Source organism: Perca flavescens, chromosome 22 (genome assembly GCF_004354835.1).
Source record: "Perca flavescens isolate YP-PL-M2 chromosome 22, PFLA_1.0, whole genome shotgun sequence".
Taxonomy (NCBI): Eukaryota; Metazoa; Chordata; class Actinopteri; order Perciformes; family Percidae; genus Perca; species Perca flavescens.
Window position 1 is genome coordinate 24,468,709 of NC_041352.1, and position 27,495 is coordinate 24,496,203.

Genomic DNA, 27,495 nt, shown 5'->3' on the forward strand with positions numbered 1-27,495 from the left:
ATCTTCATCACCATATTAAGTAAGGCTAAGGTAATAATAAAATAATACGTGTATTTAATATAGCAAGTCCCAAAGTGCTTTACAAGAGTAAATTGTTGATCTGTATTATTTATTCAATTAATTTGATCTGCTAGAAAGAAAAAAAAGACCACCGATAGGGTCTTAAACTATGAATGATGTGTGATACAATTATGTATTTGGCTGGGTACAAAAATCTAATGGAGGACTGTGAAGGTGATCTCAACTGAGCCTGCACAGCTCCAACAACAACAAGGCTTGAGTTCTCGCGCGTGTTCATGCGTAACAGTGGAGACTGTCGGCGACATCCTAGAGGAGATCGAAGAGCTGAGCTTGGAGTTAGATCGGGAGGAATCTGAGAAAATGGTTCGAGTTTGTGCCTTTCCAAGTTGTGGCAACAAAATGAAGAGATATTTGTGCTTGAGCTTTCACCGTCTACCCCTCCGCAACCGGGAGACTTTACCGTTGTGGCTGGGTGCACTTCAGGTTGACGTGCGTACTCCCTTGCGAACATTACGTGAGATAGATTACCGTGTTTGCAGCGAACATTTTGATGAGGAAGACTTCACCGAAAAGAGCCACTTGCCACGTGCACAGTGCTGGCATCTGAAGGCAAATGCCATTCCAAAGGCAAAAAGACCAGCTGCAGACAAATTGGAGGTAATGATTTATTATTATGATTTCCCTTGATTTTCCCGTGCAGGCTCAGTTGTGATGTTAGGCTACTATGTTGCTACATAGTCATTACTATGGACATAACCAATTCCTGACCATCGTTTTTTGGTGGAATATTGGATTGTATAAATTCGACTTGAGACCTCTGTTTGTAGGCTATATATGCACTGGCGGAATTAGCACAACTTTTATGCATTTCTTTCACATCTACTGCAGCCTATATTCACTGTGTTCACATGGCTAGGCACTTGTAATGACATCTGAACATACCTGCCCTGTTTCAGCTGTACTCTAGCAGGAGTATATCTCGGTGTAGGAAACACCGATTATTTTCGTTTTTTCTCGCTACTGACTCACTCCGTGACCACAAACAACAGAACTACGCGTTGAAATCGACCGGAGTACTCCTTTAAGTACATTTAATTTGATTATGTATGTATTATGCACTCTTATTTTATTTTTTATTTATTTATCTATGTATTTTGTAGGCTATATATGCACTGGCTGAATTAGCACAACTTTTATGCATTTCTTTCACATCTACTGCAGCCTATATTCACTGTGTTCACTTGAAGGAATCCGTTCACATGGCTAGGCACTTGTAACGACATCTGAAAATACCTGCCCTGTTTCAGCTGTACTCTAGCAGGAGTATAACTCGGTGTAGGAAACTTGATGTATAGTTAATTTATTTTAGCTGTTTATAATATAGGCTACTTATATTATTGTTGTTATAACGTCTTTGGTCTAGCGCTGTATCCCTCCGCGCCGCCAGGGGGCGGAAGCGGCTCCGATGCGCTGTTGATGTTATGATTTCCCCAGAAAAGAAAATAGACATTTTGGGGGAAGCTAGCTGGCTATGATTAAGAGCTACCCTCCTGCAGCGAATAAAAGCTTCACTATCTCCTGTTTTCTGAACATTTAGATGTGCTTTTCAACCGACACGTTGCCAAGTGGTTTAAAGTTAAAATAAATACGTATTTTTACGGCTGTCAACTTGCAGTCGCGTTAGCTACGTTGTTGCTAAGCTAGCTTCCAGTTTTGTTTCCAAGTAACCTGACCAGCGAGGTCTGCTGTGATGGCTGACTTCAGCAGCAGCATCATCATGGTGAGCGAACATGGATTTAAAACAGAAATAAAGTGCTGCGGCTGCTCCTCTCTGGAACAATATTAAAAGGAGTAGTTAATGTGCTTACTATATGTATATGGAAGCATGTTTGTGCTGCATGAGGGCATGCGTTGAGAGATACTTGTTTTTTGTGTTGTCGTTTCTGTGTTCTGTGTTGTCTTTGTAACGCTGCAGAATGGACAGAGTCCAAATTTTTTCCTTTGGGGACAATAAAGTATATCTTATTATTATTATTATTATTATTATTATTATTATTACATATGGTGGTCTGGTTATAAAAGGAGGTTTTACCGGATTACAGGGGTTGCAATGTGTCAACATGTGTTTTTAACCTTTTTAGATGACCTTTCTTTTAATAATTTTTATTTTTAATTAAATGACTCAAACCGACTAATCGATTATCAAAACAGTTGGCGATTAATTTAAGAGTTGACAACTAATAGATTAATCGTTGCAGCTCTAGTTTTATGAAAGAAGGATTATCTGTTTATCCTTCAAATTATTTGATTCCAGCTTGTAAATGTGAATATTGTTCTAGTGTCTTCTCTCCTCTGTGACAGTAAACTGAATATATTTGAGTTGTGGACAAAACGAGACATGTGAGGACGTCATCTTGGGCTTTTTGGGAAATACTGATCCACATTTTTCACATTTTTCTGACATTTTAGAGACCAAACAACTAATTGATTAATCAAGAAAAAAAAATCAACAGATTAATCGACTATGAAAATAATCGTTAGTGGCAGCCCGACATAAAACAATTCAAAATACAAACATCACAAAAAAAGAACATAACGTAGTGGGGATACTTCAATATAACATTACAGGGTAATAGAAATAAATACATAAACATGAAAAGGCAATAATCTGGGTTTTATAATTACATGAAAAAACACAAAATATATCAGTTGTTAGTTCACAAACTTTTATCCCAAATAATGTGACTAAAGTAACACAGGTTGAACTACAAGGTAATGTAAACCCAGTTAAGCCCAATCATCTTCAGATTGATTGATTGTTCCAAAACCCAAAGATATTCACTTTACATGTTTTTCAATCTCTAATCTTGTTCTGTCCTTCCTTTCCTCTGATCATTTCTTCCTTCCTTCCCTCCAGTTGTCCTTGTTTTGTTTTTTTTTCCCTTTTGTGCCGTCTTTACTTCTCTCTCCCTCCTTCCTTCTTATTATCCTTACGTCCTTCCTTCTCTCTCTCTCTCTCCCTCCTTCATTCTTATCATTCTTACCTTTCCTTCTCTCTCTCTCACTCCTTCATTCTTAACATCCTTACCTTTTCCTTCTCTCTCTCCCTCCTTCATTCTTATCATCCTTACCTTTTCCTTCTCTCTCTCTCCCTCCTTCATTCTTAACATCCTTACCTTTTCCTTCTCTCTCTCCCTCCTTCATTCTTAACATCCTTACCTTTTCCTTCTCTCTCTCTCTCTCCCTCCTTCATTCTCATCATCCTTACCTTTTCCTTCTCTCTCTCTCCCTCCTTCATTCTTAACATCCTTACCTTTTCCTTCTCTCTCTCCCTCCTTCATTCTTATCATCCTTACCTTTTCCTTCTCTCTCTCTCCCTCCTTCATTCTTAACATCCTTACCTTTTCCTTCTCTCTCTCTCTCTCCCTCCTTCATTCTCATCATCCTTACCTTTTCCTTCTCTCTCTCTCCCTCCTTCATTCTTAACATCCTTACCTTTTCCTTCTCTCTCTCCCTCCTTCATTCTTATCCTTACCTTTTCCTTCTCTCTCTCTCTCTCTCCCTCCTTCATTCTTAACATCCTTACCTTTTCCTTCTCTCTCTCCCTCCTTCATTCTTATCATCCTTACCTTTTCCTTCTCTCTCTCTCTCTCTCCCTCCATTCTTATCATCCTTACCTTTTCCTTCTCTATCTCTCTCTCCTTCATTCTTAACATCCTTACGTCCTTCTTTCCCCCTCTCCCTCCTTCATTCTTAACATCCTTACTAACTTTCTCTGCCTCTTTTGTTATCATTCTTCCTTCCTTCTCTCCCTCCTTTCATATTCACATTTGAGAGGCTGAAACCTGTGTTTGACTTTGCCCTTTACATTATTAAATAATAATTTTCTGTTGATCGACTAATGAATACTCAGACCCCCATAAAAACCCTGTTTATTTTCTCGTGTTAGACGTCTTCTGAACCCCCAGCGGTTGGAGGTGGGCCTGCAGGAAAAACAGCGTCAGGAAATGGAAACTGGGACGGAGCAGTCGCAGGCGGGATGGACCAGATAACAGTGGTGAGAATAGACGACACACACATTGCGGAGGAACAGTGTCAAGACGGGGGGGAGGTAAAAGACGCCGCGCATTGCTACGAGGTGGAGTACTCGATGCCTGCGGCGGAGGAAGAAGAAGAAGACAGCGTCTACGTCATCGAGTATTCAAATCCCGAAGAGGAAGGAGAGAGCTACCAGTTCACGATGTCTGTGGACAAATCGCTGCCGGCCAAAAAGCCGATAATTACACATCCCGCGGCGAGAGAGAGCGCCGGAGCTCCTCCGCCCGTGCTGTCCAAACCGTCCGTGGCGCCGAGGCCAAGACCCGGCGCGGGGCGGAAGAGGAAGCTGATGGCGGAGGAGGGAAAAGAGGAGGAAGAGGTTCTGAGCAACAAGAGCGTGCTGGAGCTCGGGGAGCACTACAGCGACGTGATGGGGGCGAACTCGGCCGTGGGTCCGAGTCAGCTGGTGTGCACGCTGTGCCCGCCGCCCGGCAAGTTCTTCAAGAGAGGCTCGGGTTTGGCCGTGCACCTGAAGCACATGCACAACCTGGACACCAACAAGAAGTTCTTCTGCGCGCCGTGCCAGCGCTCGGTTCGCACTCAGATCGAACTGGACCGGCACACGAAACGCCACGCCAACAAGGCCGCCGTGTTCACCTGCCACCTCTGCCCGGTGGAGGCGGGGAAGAGGGGGTACAGGGGCTCGCGGTGCGGTCTGAAGAGTCACCTGGAGACGGAGCACCCGGGCGTCATCCCTCGCTGCCACATCTGCAACAAAGGCTTCCAGTCGATCGTCACCTACCTGGCCGATCAGTTCAGGCACGTGGGCGTGTCGCCCCACCACTGCGCCAAGTGTCAGATCTACGAAATGACGTCGAGGGGTCTGCTTATTCACATCAAGAACCACGACAAGAAGAAGAAGAAGCAGCAGCAGGAGGAGGAAGAGTCCGGTGAAAACCACCAGTCTCACCGAGTCTCCGCCAACGGCGATAACTCTGCCACAGACGACTCTGACTTCTGACACGTTTTTTTTGTTTAAGTTCGGTCTGTTTTTAGACTAAATCATGACTAAATCGCCTCTTTGTCGGACGTGTCTGGCTTTTATGCATCTTTGACGGTTGTGATCTGAACTGTAGAAACAATTATTTGGTATTTTTTATCTCAAAATCTGCCTCAAGTTGTGCGTAACTTGTGCAGTTTGGTGAAGTCTTGGACCTTGAGCATCGTCACTGTGGAGGAAACCCAGTTTGGTAACGGTGGTGTCCACGGAGATCGAAGGAAAGCTTTGCGTAAAAAGCATTAGGCTAGTTTTGACATTTTGGGACGTCAGCTAATCCTCGTCCTTGCTGAGAGTCCGATGAAAGGACCAACTCTCAGATACTTTAATTATTTTTTTACTTGCTCTGGAGGGAATTGTTGTTGGGTCTCTGCAAATCATAGAGTGTGGTCTAGACCCCCACTTTTCTATCTAGAAAGTGTCCTGCGATGATTTGACACTACATGAAATTGAAATTGTCTTGTTGATAAAGTCAGAAAATAACTGAAAAAATCCTGTTACAGTGACGTATTGTAAATGTTCGGTTTGACCAACAGTTCAAAACTCAAATAAAAGTTTATAATCATTTTTAACCAAGACTAACTTCAGAGGAGCTGAAACCAGATGGTGTTTTTGGTTTAAAAAATATCTAAAAAACATTTTAATTGCCAATGTAAATAATGGTGCGTTCTTTTTGTCCACCGAAGTCGATTTATGAGTTGTTTTCCGGAGTTACGAACCAGAAGTTGCAAAAAGAACGCCCCCGAGGTCGTGTATATACAACTCGTCAAGTCGTCTGAACTCAGAGGACCCCGAGTTCACTTTCAAAGATGGCTACGTCGTGCATCACACGTAGTAAACATTGTGGTTTTCTACAATTTTAAGCACTTTTGTCGTTGTTGTAACCAAATGAAGAAGTCGTACACATAGTGCTGTATACTGCTACCTATAGACATGTCTCTACAGTCTTATTAGGAGTTAAACATAGTGCTGTATACTGCTACCTATAGACATGTCTCTACAGTCTTATTAGGAGTTAAACATAGTGCTGTATACTGCTACCTATAGGCATGTCTCTACAGTCTTATTAGGAGTTAAACATAGTGCTGTATACTGCTACCTATAGACGTGTCTCTACAGTCTTATTAGGAGTTAAACATAGTGCTGTATACTGCTACCTATAGACATGTCTCTACAGTCTTATTAGGAGTTAAACATAGTGCTGTATACTGCTACCTATAGACATGTCTCTACAGTCTTATTAGGAGTTAAATACCGCCTGATTAGTTATTTTGTAGCTTGTGCAGCTGAAATTGGCTAGAGACGCTCGGTTGGTATATGACAACAACGGCTTTAAGCCGAGTCTTGCAGAAACGTTAATCAAAACGTAATTTTCATGTATCAAACTATATATTTGTGTAATATGTCAATAACTGGGTGAATAGAATCCTAAATGTTACTAAAAATGTTACAAAAATCCATATTTTCTCCGACTCGTAGTATTGTGTGACAGAAAAGAACGCAACAACCCCGCAGGTTATTCGTTTTTCGACACGGATGTGACATCACACTCGAGCTACTAGTCGCAATTACAAGACAAAAAGAACGCACCATAAGACTCAGGTTGTAAAAGGTGTGTGTGTGTGTGTGTGTGTGTGTGTGTGTGTAAATACTGTACATTCTGTATTACTTGCGAGTTATTCCAGTTACAGTAGAGAGAGTATATCATTTAAAGTGGGGATGTTTACATGTCGCTGGTTTGAAAGTCAGATTTTTATTCTGAAAAAAAAGCTTCCTGTTCACAGCTTTGTTTTCATCTTTAAACATCTGCTGGTTTTCTTCCATTTTAGTTGTAAGAAAATGATCTCCGTATGAATATTACCGTTAGTATTGTTAGCTTCCATAAGAGGTTTTTTTTTTTTTTTTTTATCAGAAATGTTTGAATGTGCAGATGGTGTAAAAACTAAAAGACATCAAAGTAGCCGATGTAAAGGGCACTGCCAGTATTTGAGGGAGAAATCACTTTGAAATCAAAGGATTCAAACTGGCAGTTATAAATTAACTAAAAAATACACAAATTGATACATATATACGTGAAAGTCAGTGTTTCCCCCAGAAAGGTTGTTAAGCCCGCTTAGCAGCGAGGGCCCCCCGGCTGTGGGCCAGTCACAGAGCGCTGATCCAGAGCCCGATAGTTTCTGTGATAACAGAATCGCTGTCATTTTATTTTGTGTAAATTTGGACCCTTTAAACCAAGGGGGCGGGGGGGTGTCTCTCATTTCACTAAGGGCCACCCTGGAAACTCCCATCAAGGGCCAGACATGTAGAAGTTATTAAGATGCTTTTATTGAGAAAAGTTAAATATCTTTGACTGTATTACTGCATGTCGTTTTTTTTTCTGACTTTTGTCGTATTTTTGTTGACCTATACTGTACTTTTGGTGCTTTAAGAATATTTTGATGCTGATAATTTAACTGAAGAAAAAGTTTGAATGGCGAATATTTCAACACCGGTATTACTACTTTATTATCCGAGCACTTCCTCCATCACTGCCTTTTATAAGCAAGAAACAACAATACAAACTTTATTTATTCCTTCATATGATGAGAGGAAGCCCTACGAAAGTCAGCAAAAAAAGGTCCTTAGCAAATCAAGCAAAACAAAGATTACGTTTTTTAAAAGCAGGCCACCACACAGCCGACTCACAGCGAGCTGTTTCACAGCCTGAATGAGTCTCAAAGTCAGCAAATCTGCCAAATTCTGCTTTGAGCGTCGCATAATTGCAGTTGGAATTGCAGTTTCCTGTCTTTTTGGGGTTTGGCGCACGACTAGATTAAATGGGCCGTGAGTTTGACACGTGATCTCAGGAGTCTCAACCCGCAGATTGGGAACCATGTGCTAAAACACTTAAATCGGCATCATATTAAGATTTAATAGTTACATTTTAACATGTTTAAGCCCAAAGGGTGGATTTAAAAACCCACCGATGATTTAAAAATGTCCAGATGGTTTGAGAACGTTGAATTAAAACTATTATTTTTGCAGTCAGTGGGATAAAAAGTGTTAAATAGGAGGTAGTAAAACTAATATAAAGCAAAAAAAAACTAAGAAAGGTGCTAAAATCACCAAAATATCAACTAAGTTTGGTGCAGAAACACTGAGATGAAAGTGCAACGCTCAGTTTTTTTTATATAAATGAAAGTGTTTGGAATGAAATCTTTGTAATGTGCATTTAGTTTTTTTTAATTCTTTGTTTTAACAGTCTGATGTGCCTGCAACATTACCTTCATGTTTTATTTTCTGACATCATTAAAAAGGGAAATACCACAGATTTCTTTTCACCTCCAGTTATTTTACTCGCTTTAAAATCCGCGTCGGTAAATGGGTTTTCATTTGTCCATACAAAATAGTATTTACCATCAGCACAGAGTAGGAAAAACTGTTGACTGGTTTAGTTATAAAACAACAGACCAGTTCATATGATAAGAGGAAAGTCATAATTTTCTTTTTTCATTATTTGGGTGAATTTGGCATTTAAAAACAGAGTTTCTGAGTCAGCATGCGTTATCAGCTGATTATCCTTTTTATTATTTTTAATAGAAAGTCCAACTCTCACTGCAGGTACAAAAACAGAGAGCTGGCGTAGCAGCAGGGTGAACGCTGACAGGATCAGACAGAAGAGGAGGAAGATGGAGAGAAAGAAGAAAAAGAAGAAAGCTATTCCCCAGTTCATCATTACAGAAAGATTCCTTTTACATTCCTTTATCCCAGAGCTGTACATCGATAGACGAGGCAAACAACATTTATATATTTCATGGTACATTATAAAACAACGAAAATCTAGAACTTTTTTTTATTTTTTTGTCTCAGCAGTCAAAAGTTGTGTCCCTTTATGTTGACGGACATTCAGATGACGAGAGGGAGGAAGCGCTTTTCAATCATTCACAGAAACATTGCAGGATGCAAGGAGAGTTTAGTTTTTCTTTAGTTCTCGGTGATTGGTGATTGTCTTCAAAGGCTCACACACACACACACACACACACACACACACACACACACACACACACACACACACACACACACACACACACACACACACACACACACACACACACACACACACACACACACTACTATCTAACATCTGCCGTGCAACTTGTCCAGATCCACCCAGAAGACAGTTAAGTTTCTGAAGAGATTATTTCACAACTATTCGTTACATCTTGTGTTGTAATTAAAGGGCCAGTTCACCACAAACTAAAGTCAGTCATTTTCAAATCATTTCTGCAAAGTTTCCCTGAAAAGAAGTTTGTAGTTTGGTTTCAGTTGTAGTGAAACTAGAAACTCTGGGTAACTACTTTACTTGAAGGTATCTACATAAGGGTGACATGACACTGTCATGAACACATGAACCCTAACCCTAACTTGTCATGACAAAAAAAGAATGACAGTCTGACAGAAGCGTTATGTCATAAACATTTATGACTTGTTTATAATGTTTATGACAGTGTCATGTCACTCTTATGTAGATACCTTCAATTAAAGTGTAACCCAACTGTGTTCAGCTGTGAAATGTTTCAACAGGCACTCAACAGAAATGTAAAAGAGGGCGCCCGGATAGCTCAGTTGGTAGAGCGGGCGCCCATATATAGAGGTTTAGTCCTCGACGCAGTGGGCACGGGTTTGACTCCGACCTGCATCCCTTTGCTGGATTTCTCCCCTTTCATTTCTTCAGCTGTTCTGTCAATAAAGGCCAAAAAATAATAATAAAAAAACAAACATAAATGTAAAAGAAAGTTTAGACGAATAAATCGCTAATTAACATATTGGTACGAGCTTTGAAGGATATCTCATTAGTACCGGATTAGAAAGTTCTTTCTGGGAAACTTTGTAATGATTTTGAAATGATCGGGAGTCTCACCGCGAGTTTCACTCAGTAGCTGTTCTGGACCTTTCACTCACATCACACCGGCTTCATCAGCGGATGGAGTTTGCTCAGTTGTTACACTTTAAAGTTGGGAAGATTTTCATTTAAATAAATGTCTGTTAAGCCACTTTCTCTCTCTGGACGAGGTAACGCAAAGGTGACTGAGCCGACGGCTCCCACAGAACTGGGCGTCTGTGGCCACATTTCCGGGAGAAAAAAGCGCTTTTGGATCTCTGGGATCAAAACTGAGATCTTCCAAGATTGTAACTTTAAGGAAAAAGTGAAGAATCAAGTCAACTTTAAAGCCACTAAAGTGCTCAGAGGAGAAAATACAAACTCTATCCGCTGAGGAAGATCATGTGATTTGGTTAAAAGTTCCAGAACGGCTCCTAGAAGAACTTGTTGTCTAGTCGCATCTGTTCGTGCGGAAAGTTGAGGTTTTTAATTTGTCCTGGTTTTTAGATTTCTGCCGTCACCTCGAGGCAAAGGAAGCGAACTGAATTCAGTTTATGTTCAGAGGTTAGAAAAATAACCTTCTTTACTAATTTTTTTGGTACAATAATAAACTGAATTTTATGCACGCTTGTAGGGCTGCACAATTAATCAAAATTTTATCGAAATGGCAATATGGACTTAGCCTCGTGAGACCGTCCTGATCTGGCAAGCTCCAGTTTTCCACTCGCAGATCAGTCTGGCATCTTGAGGCAGAGAAAATTTGGAGCCGTTAGCCAAACGACCGGGCCAATCAGCTTTGGTTTTGAGGTGGGTTTAGGTGGTGATAGACAGATGGTTTATCCAATCAGCTAACCAGTATTTTCAGCCAGCGGTAGCCCTAATTCTGTTAGCCGCTCGCTAATGCTTTTTTTCTCTTGGATCCTTCTTTTGGAATATGGTCCGGGAACCTGAAATGGTGTCTTTTATTCCTAAATTCTCGTTACACAAACGGCAAATCTCCTTTACCGACATGTTGCTAGCTTGCTGAGCTAACGAGCTATGCTTTGCCTGCAGCAGCAGGGGCGGGCTTGTGGTTGTATTTTCATACGCTTCGTGGATCTGATTGGTTGATTTGGCCCGTCTATCACCAACATAGGTGATAGACAGATGGTTCATCCAATCAAATAACCAGTATTTCCGCCCCTTCCCAAAAGTTCTCCAACGGAAAGTTCCCAGATGGATATGCCAATGCGAAGCCATCCATCTGGCGGAGTCAGGTTAATATGGACTAACGCAATATCCAAATCGCATAGGGGCGCAATATTTGTTAAAGGCTAAATACGTGTCAAACCGTTCTTAATGAAGTATTGTGGAGCTGCAGAGACGTCCCGGCCTACATATACTATCCTACAGAAAACATCTTTGTTTGGTACAGATCCTCGCGAAAATCACACTTCAATCATTTTTTATATATTTTTCAATGAAAATGAGAATAAAGATACAAAAATGATCATTCCCTCCAATATCGTGAATCATATCGCAATCGCAATATAAATTCAAAATAATCACAATTAGATATTTTCCTCATATCGTGCCGCCCTACTCGCTTGTGGGACAAATTTCACGTTTATATGAAACACAACATATGAAATAGTATCTAACTTTTACTGTATCGTGTTGCAGACAGAATGTAGGAACATGTAGGAATAAAACCCAAACTCTCAGACTACGACAGAAAGTCTACGCTACAAACCGGAATAGTGGAGAGTTTGGATGACGATAAACAGTCAGAGAGAGTCTAAAGAAAGACACTGTTGCATTATGGGGGAATGTAATATCCAGTGTTTTAGGGGCTTGGCCCATATTGGGGACTTAAAATCAGGACACCTCACCGATTGGTTGCATTAAGATCAACAATGTGGGTGAACCAACCCTTTTCATTTCTTTACTGACGCGTCTCCTGAAGCGTGTTTTTTTTTTTTCTTTCTGCTACACTTTTTAAAGGGCTTGTGCGGACAGAAAAATCCTCCAAATCACAAACACGTTAAACATCGTTACGTGAAATCATGCCTCGAGAAAGAGTTGGACCCCAAAACAAGACGTGGAAAACAGAAACAAATGAGACCAAATGGATCCGCCAGGTTTTGGGATATAACTCTATAACTCGTCCACGTGTCCCTCTCACCTCCGAACATCTGTGTGCTTATTTTGTGTTTATGTACATATCTCTCCTCCTGGACAAAATATAAAAAAAAAAAAAACCTGCATTGTCTTGATTTGTAGAAACCTGAGTTGCTCGTACATGTATATACATTTACAGTTCAGCTCGCCGCCTGCTGCGCCCACACAGAGATGATGATGATGATGATGATGATGTCGGATCGTACAGAAGAAGCTTGAAGAAGTTTGTTTCTGTGGAAGCAGGAAGCTCTCTTTCCTTTTCTTTTTCATTCCCAACAGCCTGTCAGGTAACCAGGCCGTCTCGTTGTTTTTTCAGGTAAACGGAGGATGAGGACTCCTCAACAGGACTGTAATGTGTGCCCAAGTTCTCTTACGTTTGGCGTGCAAACGTCAGCCGTCTCGTCGAGTTAAAGCAGCTCTCGTAGCCTCGGCGGGTTTAAAATGTCTTTTAAATTCACCGACGTGTCTTAAAGCTGCACAAGGAACGTGAAAATATGGAGAAAATATCGGTTTATCGGCCTGAGCGATGCTCTAGATTGTCACCGGTTGTTGCCAGAGGTGGAAAATATCCAAGTACAATTTGACATACTTATACTTTATTTTAGTATTTTCCATTTCCTACTACTTGTATACTTCACCACATTTATCTTAACGCTTTAGTTGCTTCAGATAATTAATAAAAATATAATTAGTTATCAAATCAATGAATTATAAACTAAAATACCACGCAGCATTACATTTAAGTGATACCTACACATGAATGTATTCTGCTTAATTGAAAGACTAAACTAATCTGGACTTGAACCATACTGTGTTTGTAAATGTACTGGTTTTCTTATTGTTTTAATACTTTTATTTATTTTATATATTATATATTTATCTATTAACTGTTGCTGACAGTGTCACTTTTTATCCTTCTATCGTTATGCTGCTAAGTGAGTGACTGATGTCATCTTAATTTCGTTGTGTAGAGATATGCAATGACAATAAAACTATCTATCTATCTATCTATCTATCTATCTATCTATCTATCTATCTATCTATCTATCTAATGAGTACCTTTAATATTAGTACTTTCAGTGTATCTAGTCTAATTGAAGTAACATTTTGCCTGCAGGGGCTTTCAATTGTAACAGGGTATTTCTACACTGTTGTACTGCTACTTTTACTTTATAGTAAAAGATGCGAGTACTTCTTCCACCTCTGGTTTTTGCATAAATTAGTTTCAGCTTGCAGGACTCGACACTGGGAGAGAAATCCAGGTACTCTAGTGCCAGATTAGAGAGTACAAATAATAACAAGAGTCTGTCCAAAAGAGACTTTGCATATTTTCATAAAAGTGCTTTAAACTTTTCAAAAACCCGCCACTCTTGTTGCCACCAGAGGGCGCCACAAAATGCAAAGTTGCCCTGTGCAGCTTTAAAGGCAGAATCGGTTTCGTTTTTGTTAAAGCTGCACCATGAGTCATGACGTCACTTCTGTTGACGTTCCACGTAAATTCCAAATAAAGCAGAGCAAGCTCTCCCCCCATGTTTCCGTAACTGACTGACTGTCACTAACCCCCAACCCCTCCCCTAACCATCTTGTCGGTGATTGGCTGGAGTGGTTTGTTGTGTTCTGGTGCACAGCCTGTGCCTCTTACGTTTGTTTGACGTTTACGACCCCGTGTTGTCTCCCGAGACCGGGCTTCTTCACGGTGTGTTCAGGTGGGCGGGGCAGCCATCGTATCAAGGAGAGATGCCTACCATTTGAGACCAAAAATTAAATCGCGCTGAAACCATGCAGGAACTCATAGTGCACCTTTAATATTCATTCTCAGATTGTCATTTTTCAGATGAGAGTCAAAGGGCGAGAAACATAGTTACTTTCTTATTTAGTTATACAGGGTTATCCCTGACACTTAAGGTGAAAATATTTATAAATCACGGCGAGGAATCTATACAGCTCAAGGTTGTTTAAATTATATTTGTCTTCTTGTCATATCTGAACGATATCGTCAAGTCCGAAACCTGTCGGGACAAAAGCTTGACTTGCTTTCCCAAAATTAAATTTTACGTTTTTGACAGACTTCTAGATTAATGAGCAAAATGTTGAGACAAACCAATCAGACATTAGTTCTGTTTGTTGCACCTGAACAGGAACAGGAAGTCTCTGTGTGTGTGAGAGATGTACAAAATAAATCACTTTAAAAAAAAAAAGCATGATCCCGAGAGACTTTTTCTGTATCCCAAAAGCATCAAGTGAGAACTTACATTCGAGTAAAAAGCTTGTTATCAGACTTCCCTTTCCCTACGTCTGGATTTTTCTTGTTCTGCAAAGCGATGTGTTAAAGCCGAGCCGTCCTTCTCTGTCGGCGCTGTGATCTCAGAGGCTACTTGAGGTTTAAATACGGGACCTACAGCTACGCAGAGCCACGACCACAGTATAACAATAAGGATCCTATCTCTTTAAATGCATACATTAGATTACTGTGTTCCTATGTTCAGATTTCCCCCGTCTGAAGTAAAATAAATACAGTACTTTTTATTTATTTTTTTCCCCTGACGCGCGTGCGCTCTGTGTCCGGGTCTACGAGGCGCCGCGCTGATTGTCCGAAGCAAAGACGGGAACGGGTTTTCAGTCCGGCGCGGTTCCGGCTGTCGATCAGTGGCGCTAAAGCTGAGAAGAGTCCGTTAAGGTGCGGGACAGAGGGCAGGGGGGGCAGCAAGGGGGTGCCGCGGTGGTCTCTGTGTTGCTATTTGGCGTTAGCAGTTCCTGGGTCCATCAATAGCTTGTCCCCCCCAGACCGGACCGGACCGAGCCGGACAGAGAGAAGAAGAGGTGGAAGAGGAGGAGGAAGAAGGTCCGGCAGGAGGTCAGATCGAGGTCAAAGTTAAAAGGAGGTGAGGGAGGTTGAAGGTCACAGAGCGGTGGAGGTGATCTTCTTCAGTCCCCTCCGCTGGGCCAGGGTGGAGCAGCCCACCGGCTCCAGGACCGGAGGCACGTTCCTGCTGAGCGCCGAGTAGGTGGCGGCCATCGCACCCTGCAAGGGACCACACGCAGAGAGTCAGAGGGCTGAAACTGGTGATCCGTTACTCACTTAGTTAATCCACAGCGAGCTTTAGAAAACGAGCAATTTGACCATGACTTTCAAAGGGTAACTTCGGTATTTCTTTTCAACCTGGACCCTATTTTCCTATGTTTTTTGGGTGTCTAAGTGACTGATGGGAACAACAATGTTTGAAATCATTCCAGTATTAAGTGCAATTACTGCAATGTAATGTTGACTGTACGAACGTCCTTCAATTTACGTCCACTAGAAGTGCTGTTTTTGCCAGTGACGGGTTCAGATTATAATTCTAAGTGTCTGACAACATTACGGAAAGGATCCCTACAGAGATAGAGCTTTTTACTTAAAGGTCCCATGACATGGTGCTCTTTGGATGCTTTTATATAGACCTTAGTGGTCCCCTAATACTGTATCTGAAGTCTCTTTTATATAGACCTTAGTGGTCCTCTAATACTGTATCTGAAGTCTCTTTTATATAGACCTTAGTGGTCCCCTAATACTGTATCTGAAGTCTCTTTTATATAGACCTTAGTGGTCCCCTAATACTGTATCTGAAGTCTCTTTTATATAGACCTTAGTGGTCCCCTAATACTGTATCTGAAGTCTCTTTTTTATATAGACCTTAGTGGTCCCCTAATACTGTATCTGAAGTCTCTTTTATATAGACCTTAGTGGTCCCCTAATACTGTATCTGAAGTCTCTTTTATATAGACCTTAGTGGTCCCCTAATACTGTATCTGAAATCACCATCACCAAACCCACCAGACTCCATTTGAATAAATAGTCATTTTAACATCGTAAAACACACTTTTTTCAGAGTAGACAGAAACAAACAAAAACTTTTCCACTTACTTTTAGCTTTTTAGTTTTGAGGCTTTCGTTCACTCTTGATTTATTGCTAACTCTCTCTTTCTTTAATTCCTTTATTCATAACTTCCTATTTTTTGTTACTTCCACTTCCTCAACTGGAAAGCACTCTTGTTGTTAAATGTGCTATATGAATAAAACTTTCATGTCTTTTGTTGACTCATGTTTTTCATGTTTGTTGCACGTTTTAGTTAATACCAGACACTGTAGCATTATGATGTTCTGTATTACAGACTACTGACAGCAGTGGTAGACCACCAGTAGACTGCAATACATTTGATAAATTACATGGTCAAAAAGATTGAGTCTAAATCAAAATTAGGACTTTTTTTGACTTCAACGTTTAGGATATATAAACTGTGTAAACTTCTCTGAAGTGAAAAAAGGATTTTGTTGTCAGAGACAGAAATTTGCAGCACAAATTCTGTAAACTGACTTTAAGTCAGCGCTGCAGCATGCAAGTGTGTCGTATCGGTGTCAACCAGAGTTTTAATAATCCAATTCATTAAAATGTTGATTGCAGTGCACTGGAAAAGCATAAAAAGACCAAATATTGGACAGTGGGTTAAGCATGTTGGCTACTCTTCCATTGGAACGCATCACGTACTTGCTAAAAGGAAAAAAGGACTTGTTTGAAAGTATTTGGAGACCTTTCATGCTTTTCGCAGAAAGCACAGACTTAACAGAAGATCAAGAGGAGGACGACGTTCATGAATAATTTTACAGTCAGTAATCTGCTCGTTAGGAGATGGTTGGTCTCTGTTACTTTGTGTCAAAGTGCATTATGGATATTTCATTTTATATATGGTAACATTGTATTTTGTGTCTGAGAGCGAGTTCTGTTGTATGTCATTTCAAATTCTAAAAAAGACGATTAAACATATTGTTGGAAAAAAAAATAATCCAATTCATGTGTTTGTAAGAGTGCAGACGGAAACAACAAACAACCAGAGAGATAGCTTGTGTGTGTCTGTGTGTGTGTGTGTTAGAGGATGGATACCCAAACTGAGTCCGTCGGGACCTGGCGGGACAGGCCAGGTTTGGACCGATATTTAGAAATGATGTTCGGGTTCGGGTCAGGCTAGGTCACATCAGCGCGATTAGGCACTGAACATTTTAAATTAAACAGCTTATTATGTAGGTGCGCGCCTGTGTTAACGTGCGCGCCTGTGTTAACGTGCGCGCCTGTGTTAACGTGCGCGCCTGTGTTAACGTGCGCGCCTGTGTTAACGTGCGCGCCTGTGTTAACGTGCGCTTGTTGCCTCGTGTGTGCGCTGATGAGCTCATCTGTTGACATTTCCGAATACCTTCCTACAGTTGCTGAATAAAAGCTTTCCACACAAACAAACGTACATGTGTTATTAGTATGAGGAAAAAACGAGATTTTAACTGGGTCGGGCTCGGACAGAAATAGCGTCGGGCTCGAGCCAGGTTCAGTTACTGCTCTGTCGGACACGGGCCGGGCTCGGACAGAAAAATGGGGCCCAATCCACACTCTAGAGTGTGTGTGTCTCTGTGTGTGTGTCTCTTTGTGTGTGTGTGTGTGTGTGTGTGTGTGTGTGTGTGTGTATGCGCGTCACCTTGACAAGGTGCGGTGCGTCCTGTCTGTTGAGGGTGTATTTGGGCAGCTGGTCTCGGTGCGTCACCCAGGGGTGTCGGAGGACCTGACCCGCCGTAAGCCGCCGGTGAGGGTCGACATGCAGCATCTTGGACACCAGGTCCTGGGGGGGAGGGGGAGGGGGGTGGGGAGTCAGAGGTCCTGTGAGAAACACACATCTCGGAAAAAAAACAGCCCTGTTTTCAGCTTTGTGAAGATGCATTTTCCAGCTGCTACAAGAGGCTTTTTAAAGACTTAGTGTAGCTTTAAGGAGGAGGAGAACTTTCTCAACACATAAAAAAACACTCAACATCAACACATCTGGAGATACGAGGTTTTCACCGGACAGGAAGGGGAGGAAAAAGTAACTAAAGCTGTCAGACAAATGTAGTGGAAAATACTATACTTAAGTAAAGCACAAATACTTCAAATCTAAACTTAAAATAAGTAAGATAAGATTAAGGTAAGATAGACTTTATTAATCCCACACGGGGGAAATTCCTGTGCTACAGCAGCTCAAAAGAAAGAAATTACACACATAGAGGAGAAAAATGTGTGTGTGTGTGTGTGTGTGTGTGTGTGTGTGTGTGTGTGTGCGTGTCCACACCTTAGCCTCAGCAGAGACAGAGTTCCAGTATCCTCCAGTGAGCGAGAACTTCCCGCTGCCGATGCGAGCCAAAATCTCCTCCGGCGTGTCCTCCGGACCGTTAGCGAAGGGAGTGAAACTAAGAGAAGAAGAGATGAGATGGACAAAGTATTCCTATTTAGATACGTAAAAGAATATTTTAACTAGGGGTGTAAGAAAAAATCAATACATCCATTTCAAAAAGGTACACCACTAGTGCCTAACAGTACCTTACAGTGCCTAACAGTGCCTAACAGTGCCTAACAGTACCTAACATTGCCTAACAGTACCTAACAGTGTCTAACGGTACCTAACAGTGCCTAACAGTACCTAACAATACCTAACAGTGCCTAATAGTGCCTAACAGTGCCTAACAGTACCTAACAGTGCCTAACAGTACCTAACAGTGCCTAACAGTACCTAACAATACCTAACAGTGCCTAATAGTGCCTAACAGTACCTAACAGTGCCTAACAGTACCTAACAGTGCCTAACAGTACCTAACAGTACCTAACAGTACCTAACAGTGCCTAACAGTACCTAGCAGTACCTAGCAGTACCTAGCAGTACCTAACAGTACCTAACAGTACCTAACAGTGCCTAACAGTACCTAACAGGGCCTAGCAGTGTCTGACTTTTTGCTAGAAGCTAACAACGTAGCTATGGCTGAACTTTGGCCTACTTTAGCATATCAACATTAGCTCACTAAGAACCTGGGAACCACAATCCCAAACTGTCAGTTTGATTTCTGTGTACTGGATTGTTTACCTAAAGTAATCTCTGAACCTCTTTTTTTAAATATTAGTTTTTCTAAAGTATCGAAATATATTGCAATATATTGAATCGTGACCCATGTATCGGGATACGTATCGTATCGCCAGATTCTTGCCAACACACACAGCCCTAGTTTTAACCTCTGGGTTACAGTCTCTGACGTTTTTACTGCAGCAACACCAGGACACTCAAAGCACCTTTGCTCAAGTTTGATTACATTTTCTTTTTTTCAAGATTATTTTTTGGGCATTTAAGGCCTTTATTTGACAGGACAGCTGAAGGACAGCTCTCTGAAAGGTAATATCTGATGTTCTTAAATAAACTAAAATGTCTTTACCCCGTTAGCATTGTGTAGAGCAGGACTCCCAGACTCCAGATGTCACAGGCTGCATCGTAACCCTGCTTCTTCAACACCTGCCAGAAACACAGAGAAATTCAGTTTCATGTGAACAATCTGTTTTAGTTCATTTACATAAATATCTGTTCTCCGTCTGCTGCACCAAAAGAGCTTCATCGCCCTCTGAATGATGTTGTTTACACCTTCCATGCATACATTAACACATTACTTGGGTATATTATTGGTATCTTTCCCCACAGTGATCACTGTACTTCATTTGATGTTTAAGTCCCTGGAGTTGGGTTTCGGCTTGTTTATGTTCAGTTAAATCAGGACAACCACAGATAAAAGTCTCTAACAAGCAGTCATGTTGACAGAAAAACACTCAAATAACACTTTCAAGGAGTTAAACTAATTTTCTTTCAAATTTTATATTTCTTCCGTTTATTTATTTAGATTTTTCTCTTTTATATTATTTTCTTCACTGTCTGTTTTTAGCTTTTTTCTACATATAAATGTATTGATTTATAGTGTATATTTTGTTCTGTTATTTGATTCTTTTGTCCTTTACTTTGTTGTTTCATATTAGCCTGGATGCCAGCCGAACTTAGCCCCGCCCACAACATTTGAGGTCAGGGAAGTTCCGGTCTGGACTTGAGCCGTTGTGGAGCAACTAAGCTCCAACCAGAACAGTTCGGACCAATCAGATTGTCAGGGGGCGGGCTTTATACGACGATGGACAGATGATCAACAGTAACGTAATCAACCCACGTCACCAAAGAGCGCTTGCAGCTTCTGTGACGTCTGTCTGTTGCTCTGATTGGTTGTAGGTCTGTCTGTTGCTCTGATTGGTTGTAGGTCTATTCAATGCTCTGATTGATTGTAGGTCTGTCTGTTGCTCTGATTGGTTGTAGGTCTGTCTGTTGCTCTGATTGGTTGTAGGTCTATCTGTTGCTCTGATTGGTTGTAGGTCTGTCTGTTGCTCTGATTGGTTGTAGGTCTGTCTGTTGCTCTGATTGGTTGTAGGTCTATCTGTTGCTCTGATTGGTTGTAGGTCTGTCTGTTGCTCTGATTGGTTGTAGGTCTATCTGTTGCTCTGATTGGTTGTAGGTCTATGTGTTGCTCTGATTGGTTGAAGGTCTATCTGTTGCTCTGATTGGTTGTAGTTCTATCTGTTGCTCTGATTGGTTGTAGTTCTATCTGTTGCTCTGATTGGTTGTAGGTCTATCTGTTGCTCTGATTGGTTGTAGTTCTATCTGTTGCTCTGATTGGTTGTAGTTCTATCTGTTGCTCTGATTGGTTGTAGGTCTATCTGTTGCTCTGATTGGTTGTAGTTTTATCTGTTGCTCTGATTGGTTGTAGGTCTATCCAATAGAGTGCAGAGCCATTTTCTTTCCTGGTTGGGTTGAAACACACAGCCCAATGGTGCAGAATCAGACTCATATTCTGACTAGAATCTGAGTAGGACCACGTCAGACTAGTTTCATATTGAACTGTATTCATACTACACACAACATAACTAAAAATAAAACAGGAGTTAACATGACTGATGAAGAGGTAAAGGCTGTGTAAAGAGATGAAGAGAGATGTCGTGATGATGGAGTTAAAGACCGTGTTGGGCACCGAGAAGATGCCGTACCTCGGGTGCGACAAAGTTGGCAGTGTAACACGGCGTCATCAGCAGCCCGTTCTCCGCTCTCAGCTGTTTGGCGAAACCAAAGTCGCAGATCCTGATGGACTCGGCGTTCCCGCTCTCGTCCATGTAGAGGATGTTACTGGGCTTCAGGTCTCTGTGCACCACCTGCAAACACAACAGGACCAGTCAGGGCTCTAAGTTTACAGACTTAAACATTTCACACGTCCAGTCAGATGTCTCAGAGGGCTACGCCAAATGTCCAGAGTTCAACAGTAAGGTTTGCTCAACAAATATACCTGGATAGCTCACTTGGTAGAGCGTGGACACCGTGTACAGAGGCTCATCCCTCGCTGTAGCGGCTGCAGGTTCAATTCCCACCTGCGGCCCTTTGCTGCATGTCATTTCCCCCCTCTCTCTCTCTCTCCCCCTTCACATCTAAGCTGTCCTATTGGATATAGGCCTAAAAAATCTAATTTCCAGACTGGCCTCTATACATTTTTAATTTTCTTGAGGAAAAACATCACAAAAAAGTTTGAAAAAAGCGTTAAAAAAAACGATCAAAATAGCGTCGGAAAACTAGAAAAAAAACTGTCAAAACTTCGGGAAAAAACATATAAAACATTAAAAAAAGCATCTAAAATGTAACAAAAACGTCTTTTTTATTTCTTTTTTTTTTTTAAGTCAAGCTTGAAAGCATCAAAAGTGAGAAAAGAAATGTTGAAAAAAAAAAAACTTGCCAACTCAATTCTTAATCGGCCAACGGCTCATTCAAATCAAATGATAATGATATGATGACGTCCGAATGGGCAACTGGGTTGTTATAGTAACTTGAGTGGCGATTTACTTGCCCCGGGCCATCGGGCAACCCTTAATGTTGAACCCTGATGTCTGAATGTTTTTACAAATAGATGTTATATCGTTCTGTATATGGAGAATAACATGATGTACACTGGTTCAACCAGACTGACAAGTGAAAAACACAAAGATCCCTCTGAGCAACAGTTGAATATGAAGAGAAGAAATCAGCAGTCATTGGTAAAAGAAACTGGAAACGTAGCATCAAAATGTGTGGAGATTTAAATAGATCAGGTTCCTGTTTCAGTGTCAAGTGCAAAATAATGCACCCTATAACAAGCTGGAATAAACTTTTAGCAAAGCTCTTCTTCAAACTTCACAACAGAAATAGAAGGAAGGAATCTTTCTGTCTGTCTGTGTCTTTCTGTCTGTCTGCCTGTGTCGTTCTGTCTGTCTGTCTGTCTGTCTGCCTGCCTGTGTCGTTCTGTCTGTCTGTCTGTCTGTCTGTCTGTCTAACATGAATTTTCTCATTTGTTCTCTTCAAACACACCAACATTTGATGAATCCATCTTTTCTCCCCTCTAGTTGAAACTACACTGAATTATGTAAGAAAACCTGTTTCATTTTGAGCAAAAAGCAACACTAGATTAGATCAAGCTGCACATTATACCGGAATAATTCATCAAAATCAGCTGCAATAGAGACAAGCATCCTATTGCTTTAATGTGCTGCACGTTTATCCGATTTAAGTCAGAAATCCAAACTAGGCAAGTTTTCAGAGAACATTTTCTCTTCGTTTTTTAGGTATTAAAGCTTCCTGAACCATAAACAATGGAGAACAGGAGCCTTTCCCCTTTGTGAACAGACCATAAAAACCCAAACGTACCCCCTGCACATGCAGGTACTCCAGCGTCTTGGTGATGGTGTAGAGAACAGCGCTGGCTTCTCTCTCAGAGAAAAACTTCTGTCGGAGGATTTTATCCAGCAGCTCGCCTCCTTTCATCAGCTCCGTCACCAAAAACACCGACCGGCCGTCGTCGTACACCTACGACATGGAAACAACACGACCGACAACGCTCGAGTCACTCAGTTGTTCTGGGAATTCATTTATTCAGTCAGTTTACGCAGTTTCAGACGGGCTAACTCTGGATATTAGTTTTAATCACGTGATTATAATAGAGAATAATTTAAAGATGTTACGAATGTTCAGTCTGAAAAGTGGAGTACATAGATTTACCGAAACAAAACAAATACTTTTTGGGAAAAACAATCAAGTATTTATATATTTCGTTTTAAGGAAATGAATTGGCAACTATTTTAATCAATCAATCAATTCGTAATTTAAGTATTTTTTTAAGTAAAAACATCAGAAATTCTGTGATTCCAGCTTCTTAAATGTTATTTTTTGCCATCCTTCTTAGGTTTCTTCTAAATAAATAGAATATCTTGTGTTGGTCAGACAAGACATCTTTTTTTAAATAATTTTTTTGTATAAAGTTTAAGAAAAACGTCTTTTGCATGATAAAAATGTAAATAGGCTATACAATCTATTTCTTAACTGCTAATTAACTTGTTAGTCCTAACTTTGAACCAGCAAGTTGAGTTTTAAGCTTGTGGAGAAACTCCGTTTCCTGCTTGTCGGTCAACGGTTAATTAAAAATATCGCCAATGGTTAATTAAGTTAAACACTAGCTATCAGTAAACAGAAGGTAGTGGCTAGTGTGTGGGTTGTGCGCCAGTGTTTGTGTAATTTCAGACCCTGCACACGCGGTAGAATGTTTTTAAAGTAGGCCTACCAATCGTCATGGGAAAAAAACGTCGATAACAGCGTCAGAGTTTCGATGTCGATACATTTTCGATTAATCGTCCAGCCCTGTTTTCTAGTGTCTTCTCTCCTCTGAGACAGTAAACTGAATATCTTTGATTAGTGGAACAAAATAAGACATTTGAGGACGTCACCTCGGGCTTTTGGGAAACACTGATCCACATGTTTCACCGTTTTCTGACATTTTATGGACCAAACAACTAATGAGTTAATCCAGAATAGTAATCGATAGCTGCAGCCCTAACTGTGACTCACGTCCTTGAGGGTGATGATGTTGGGATGTTGTCCGTATCTCAGCAGGATCTCCACCTCCTCCGTCGGGTCCCTCTTGGCCTTGTTGATGATCTGAAACAGTGAAAAAAAAAAAAAAAAAGGTGTTTCCAGCATATAGGGGAAGCTGAGCGTGCACGTGGTGACTCTGTGTGGATGTGGTGTTCTACCTTGACTGCGTACTCCATGCCGCTTCCTTTGTGTACGCAGCGCTTACAGATGGAGTAGGACCCGACTCCGATGTCCTCTTCGATCTCGTAGGCGTCCGAGAACTGGGATGTGCTTCTGTGCAGCTGCTACATGCAAAGACACAACCGTCAATTTATTACTAATAATAAACACCAGAGCAGGGAGAATGAGAGGGGGGAAACGCCAGAGCAGGGGGAATGAGAGGGGGAAACGCCAGAGCAGGGGGAATGAGAGGGGAGAAACGCCAGAGCAGGGGAATGAGAGGGGGAAACGCCAGAGCAGTATGCGTGATTTCATAATTTTCCTTGCAAAAAAGTCACACATATCTTAGCAGAAAGTTGAAAAATGTTGCGTTTACTTTACACAAGAGCAGCCATTTACCCCTGTTGCCATGGGAACGTTATGAAGTGACGTAATTACGCGACGTGAACATGCATAAAATTGCGTAAATATCCTGCATATTCCATCGCATTTTTTCAGAAAACGTGCCGCATAATCAAGGATTTTTGCCCGCAACAATCACAAAAAAAATCCGCAGTTTTCTAAAAGGACTGATCAACTGCGCACACTCTAGCTCCGAAATTACAAGATGGCAGCGCTGGGATCCGGGATATTTTGGCTTCACTTTAGTACAGTGAGAAGAAGAGGAGACGCGTCAGCCATCTTTATACACAGTCTATGGTATGTACCTGTACAATAGTACTGGGTAGAGGTTGTGTGTCCTCTTCTGTTATGGCCACAAAACTGAATCCCCTGAACAGCTGATGGGCGTTTGCACTGGGAGGAACCCCCGGAGAGTCTGAGACACAAACACAGAAACAGCTGTTGAACCTCACTGCTCAACGAAATCAGATCTTTATCAGCATGTAGCTCAGCTCAGTGATGTGTGAAGGGGAGGAGGAGGATGTGGAGTGACAGTCTGTACCTCTGGGTGTTTTAGCTGTGAACTCTGGATCGAAATAGAAAGTGTCGTCAGGTCGCCCTGAAGCCGGTTTGAAGGGAGGGGGGATCTCTCTGCGGAAGAGCTTCTACGGAGGGGAAAGAAAACGTTAGACATACAGTCAAAGACAAAATAATAGAAGCAATGTTGACATTTAATTGCTTGTTTTGGTGCATCTGGCTGCAAGGGAAATCTCTCATCTGGTATCATAAACTAAAACTGTCTGAAACGGCATATCCTAATAAAGTTTATTTAACGGAGACACTGACGTTCCAGTCGATGGTGCTGAAGAACTGATGCCTCTTTATCTCCTCCACACCGTCCGGTCCAGCTCCTGCAATCAACATTAGCTGTCAGTCCAGTGTTTCTTTCAAACTCACAAACAAACAGGAGGAAATTGTGCACATCTTTGGGGACTGTTTTCAGCGGCAGATTAATCCACGTTTGGCGCTCGCTAGTGAGTATCGGTGGCAGCAGGACGGTTTGTGTGGGACTGAGTCTAGGGCTGCAACTAGCTATTACTTTTTTTATTGTCGATTAAGTGGTCGATTATTTTCTGGATTAATGGATTAGTTGTTGGGTCTCTAAAATGTCAGTAAATGGTGAAAAATGTGGATCAGTGGTTCCCAAAAAGTCCAAAATGACGTCCTCAAATGTCTTGTTTTTGTCCACAACTCAAAGATATTCAGTGTACTGTCACAGAGGAGAGAATAAACTACAAAATAGTCACATTTAATAAGATGGAATCACATAAATTGACTCAATCTGATTACTCAATTATCAAAATAATTGCAGATTAATTTAATGGTTGAAAAGTAATCAATGTATAAATAAATAAGTATTAATACAATGTTTAGTGCACCAAAGCGTCATAATTATCAAACAAGAAACATTTGTTGGGGACTATTTTCAGCGGTGGACAGGGATGTAACTATGCATCGTGGAATCGCTTAAAAATCGATATATACATATGTGTAAATATTACAACGTTTTAAATGTAAAAAATGAATCGCTAAACGACCTAGGGCGTAAGCTTTCTGACCACAGTCGAAAAGCTGTAGCAGGAACATGAGAAGACTGGAAGTGAGTAGAGGGAAAAGCCCAACCGAGCGGCGAAATCATGCTGTAGTTGTTGCAGTAGTTGTTTTTTTTAAATTTTTTAAACGTAGTTTTAAAATTGTATCCGACCCGTGACGTCACTACTCTACGCGCTTCAAATTGACCCCGGGGGAAAAGTAGAGTGTTTTTCTTAATCAAATTTAAATTGAATGCATCATTTTTCCAAGACCAGACACAATAAGACCCCTGACTCATATTTTCTGGGTTGAGGAAACAAATCGATCTAGACCGTGTACTTTCCTTCTAATTGTCACATGAGATCCAGCTGGCTTTAATGTTCTGTAGCTAATAGAGTTATTTTGAGGGAGTGGAAATCTCCCTCCCCTTCATGTTTTAAGAAGTGGCATAATGATTATTGTGTCCTGTCTTTTGGACAATATTAGGTCCTCATCGTCTGGTAAAGTTGTCAAGATTTGGGGTCCTGTTATTGATTAAATCAGAAAGCAAGTGGACTCAGTTCAGTCCTTAATCTTGGATTAACGTATATTGTATACGAAGTGCCTGGACATTTCCGAACACTGCAGATTCAGCCTATCTGGGCATGCATGTATTGTTTTTATTGTTTGTGTATACTTGTTCAACAAGTGCAAAAATAAAAGCAAAAAAGGTTGTACCTAATCTGTTGCCAGGGTTGCGTTTGAAAAGGTTCCTGAGGAGACTTTGAGCTTCTGAACTCAAAAACTGTGGCATTCCCAACTTGGCTCTGCGAACACAAAGACACAAAGAACGTGTTGATATAAAAGTTAAAAAAAAGAAAGAAAAGAAAACATGAATAACTGCAGACGGATTTAAATGTCCATATTGTATATCCAAACTGAAAGTATGTGAAATACTAGACGGCTGTTATGCTCGCAGGAAACACAGTCAGCGTTCTGCAGAGTCTGCTCAGCATTATTCTTCAGACAAACATTGTCTTCTATGTTTCCCTCTCCAAAAGAAGCTAGACAGGTTAATATTTCCTCTCACATGATTCTCTCTTTCCCTTCTCCTCCCACCTAATCTGTTACAAATTGCTATCAGAACACTTGAGTCCATGTCTCCTCGTCTTCCTCCTGAGTGCTGCACTCTATCTGCTCTAATATAAACCCTTTGGAGGGAGGAGAGGAGTCTCTTCTCGGATGTACACTGAGCTGTAATAAAAGCCGTCAGATGGGGATTGGATACGGGTGTACCGGCAGGATGAAGTGTCTTACTTGAGGATCATGGTCATCGTCTCTTTCCGGTCTTTGCCCTGAAACGGCAGCGTTCCCGTCAGCATCTCGAACTGGGAGAAAGAACAACATGTCCACGGTCAAAGCTTTGTACTTTTTTCTGCAACTGAAGGGAAATGTATTT

The 27,495-nt window shown here is 41.2% G+C and overlaps 2 protein-coding genes across 3 annotated transcripts in view; one reads left to right on the top strand and one right to left on the bottom strand.

Moving 5' to 3' along the window:
• Positions 1 to 1,501: 1,501 nt before the first annotated feature.
• Positions 1,502 to 5,785, top strand: LOC114549224 (zinc finger protein 205-like). Its single transcript, XM_028569458.1, has 2 exons — positions 1,502 to 1,801; positions 3,971 to 5,785. The coding sequence occupies exons 1-2, from the start codon at positions 1,772 to 1,774 to the stop codon at positions 5,078 to 5,080; spliced, it is 1,140 nt and encodes a 379-aa protein (XP_028425259.1). The 5' UTR covers positions 1,502 to 1,771; the 3' UTR covers positions 5,081 to 5,785.
• Positions 5,786 to 13,814: 8,029 nt separating this feature from the next.
• rps6ka3b (ribosomal protein S6 kinase, polypeptide 3b) overlaps positions 13,815 to 27,495 on the bottom strand; it is a 61,443-nt gene continuing 47,762 nt past the window's right edge. For both annotated transcript variants that reach the window (XM_028569400.1, XM_028569401.1), the window contains 13 exons: positions 27,354 to 27,424; positions 26,775 to 26,863; positions 25,311 to 25,375; positions 25,027 to 25,129; positions 24,791 to 24,900; positions 24,083 to 24,208; positions 23,898 to 23,987; positions 22,704 to 22,862; positions 21,026 to 21,187; positions 19,387 to 19,463; positions 18,258 to 18,375; positions 17,634 to 17,774; positions 13,815 to 15,159 (listed from right to left, as the gene is read on the bottom strand). In XM_028569400.1, coding sequence (XP_028425201.1) covers positions 15,037 to 15,159; positions 17,634 to 17,774; positions 18,258 to 18,375; positions 19,387 to 19,463; positions 21,026 to 21,187; positions 22,704 to 22,862; positions 23,898 to 23,987; positions 24,083 to 24,208; positions 24,791 to 24,900; positions 25,027 to 25,129; positions 25,311 to 25,375; positions 26,775 to 26,863; positions 27,354 to 27,424 — 1,434 coding nt within the window. In that variant the 3' untranslated portion in view covers positions 13,815 to 15,036. The remainder of the gene's footprint in view (positions 15,160 to 17,633; positions 17,775 to 18,257; positions 18,376 to 19,386; positions 19,464 to 21,025; positions 21,188 to 22,703; positions 22,863 to 23,897; positions 23,988 to 24,082; positions 24,209 to 24,790; positions 24,901 to 25,026; positions 25,130 to 25,310; positions 25,376 to 26,774; positions 26,864 to 27,353; positions 27,425 to 27,495) is intronic.

Bases quoted from the DNA above. Each gene is read 5' to 3' on its own strand.
- LOC114549224 (XM_028569458.1), top strand. From the start codon at position 1,772: ATGGCTGACTTCAGCAGCAGCATCATCATG. The intron at 1,802-3,970 runs GTGAGCGAACAT...TTCTCGTGTTAG, and splicing joins TCAGCAGCAGCATCATCATG to ACGTCTTCTGAACCCCCAGC.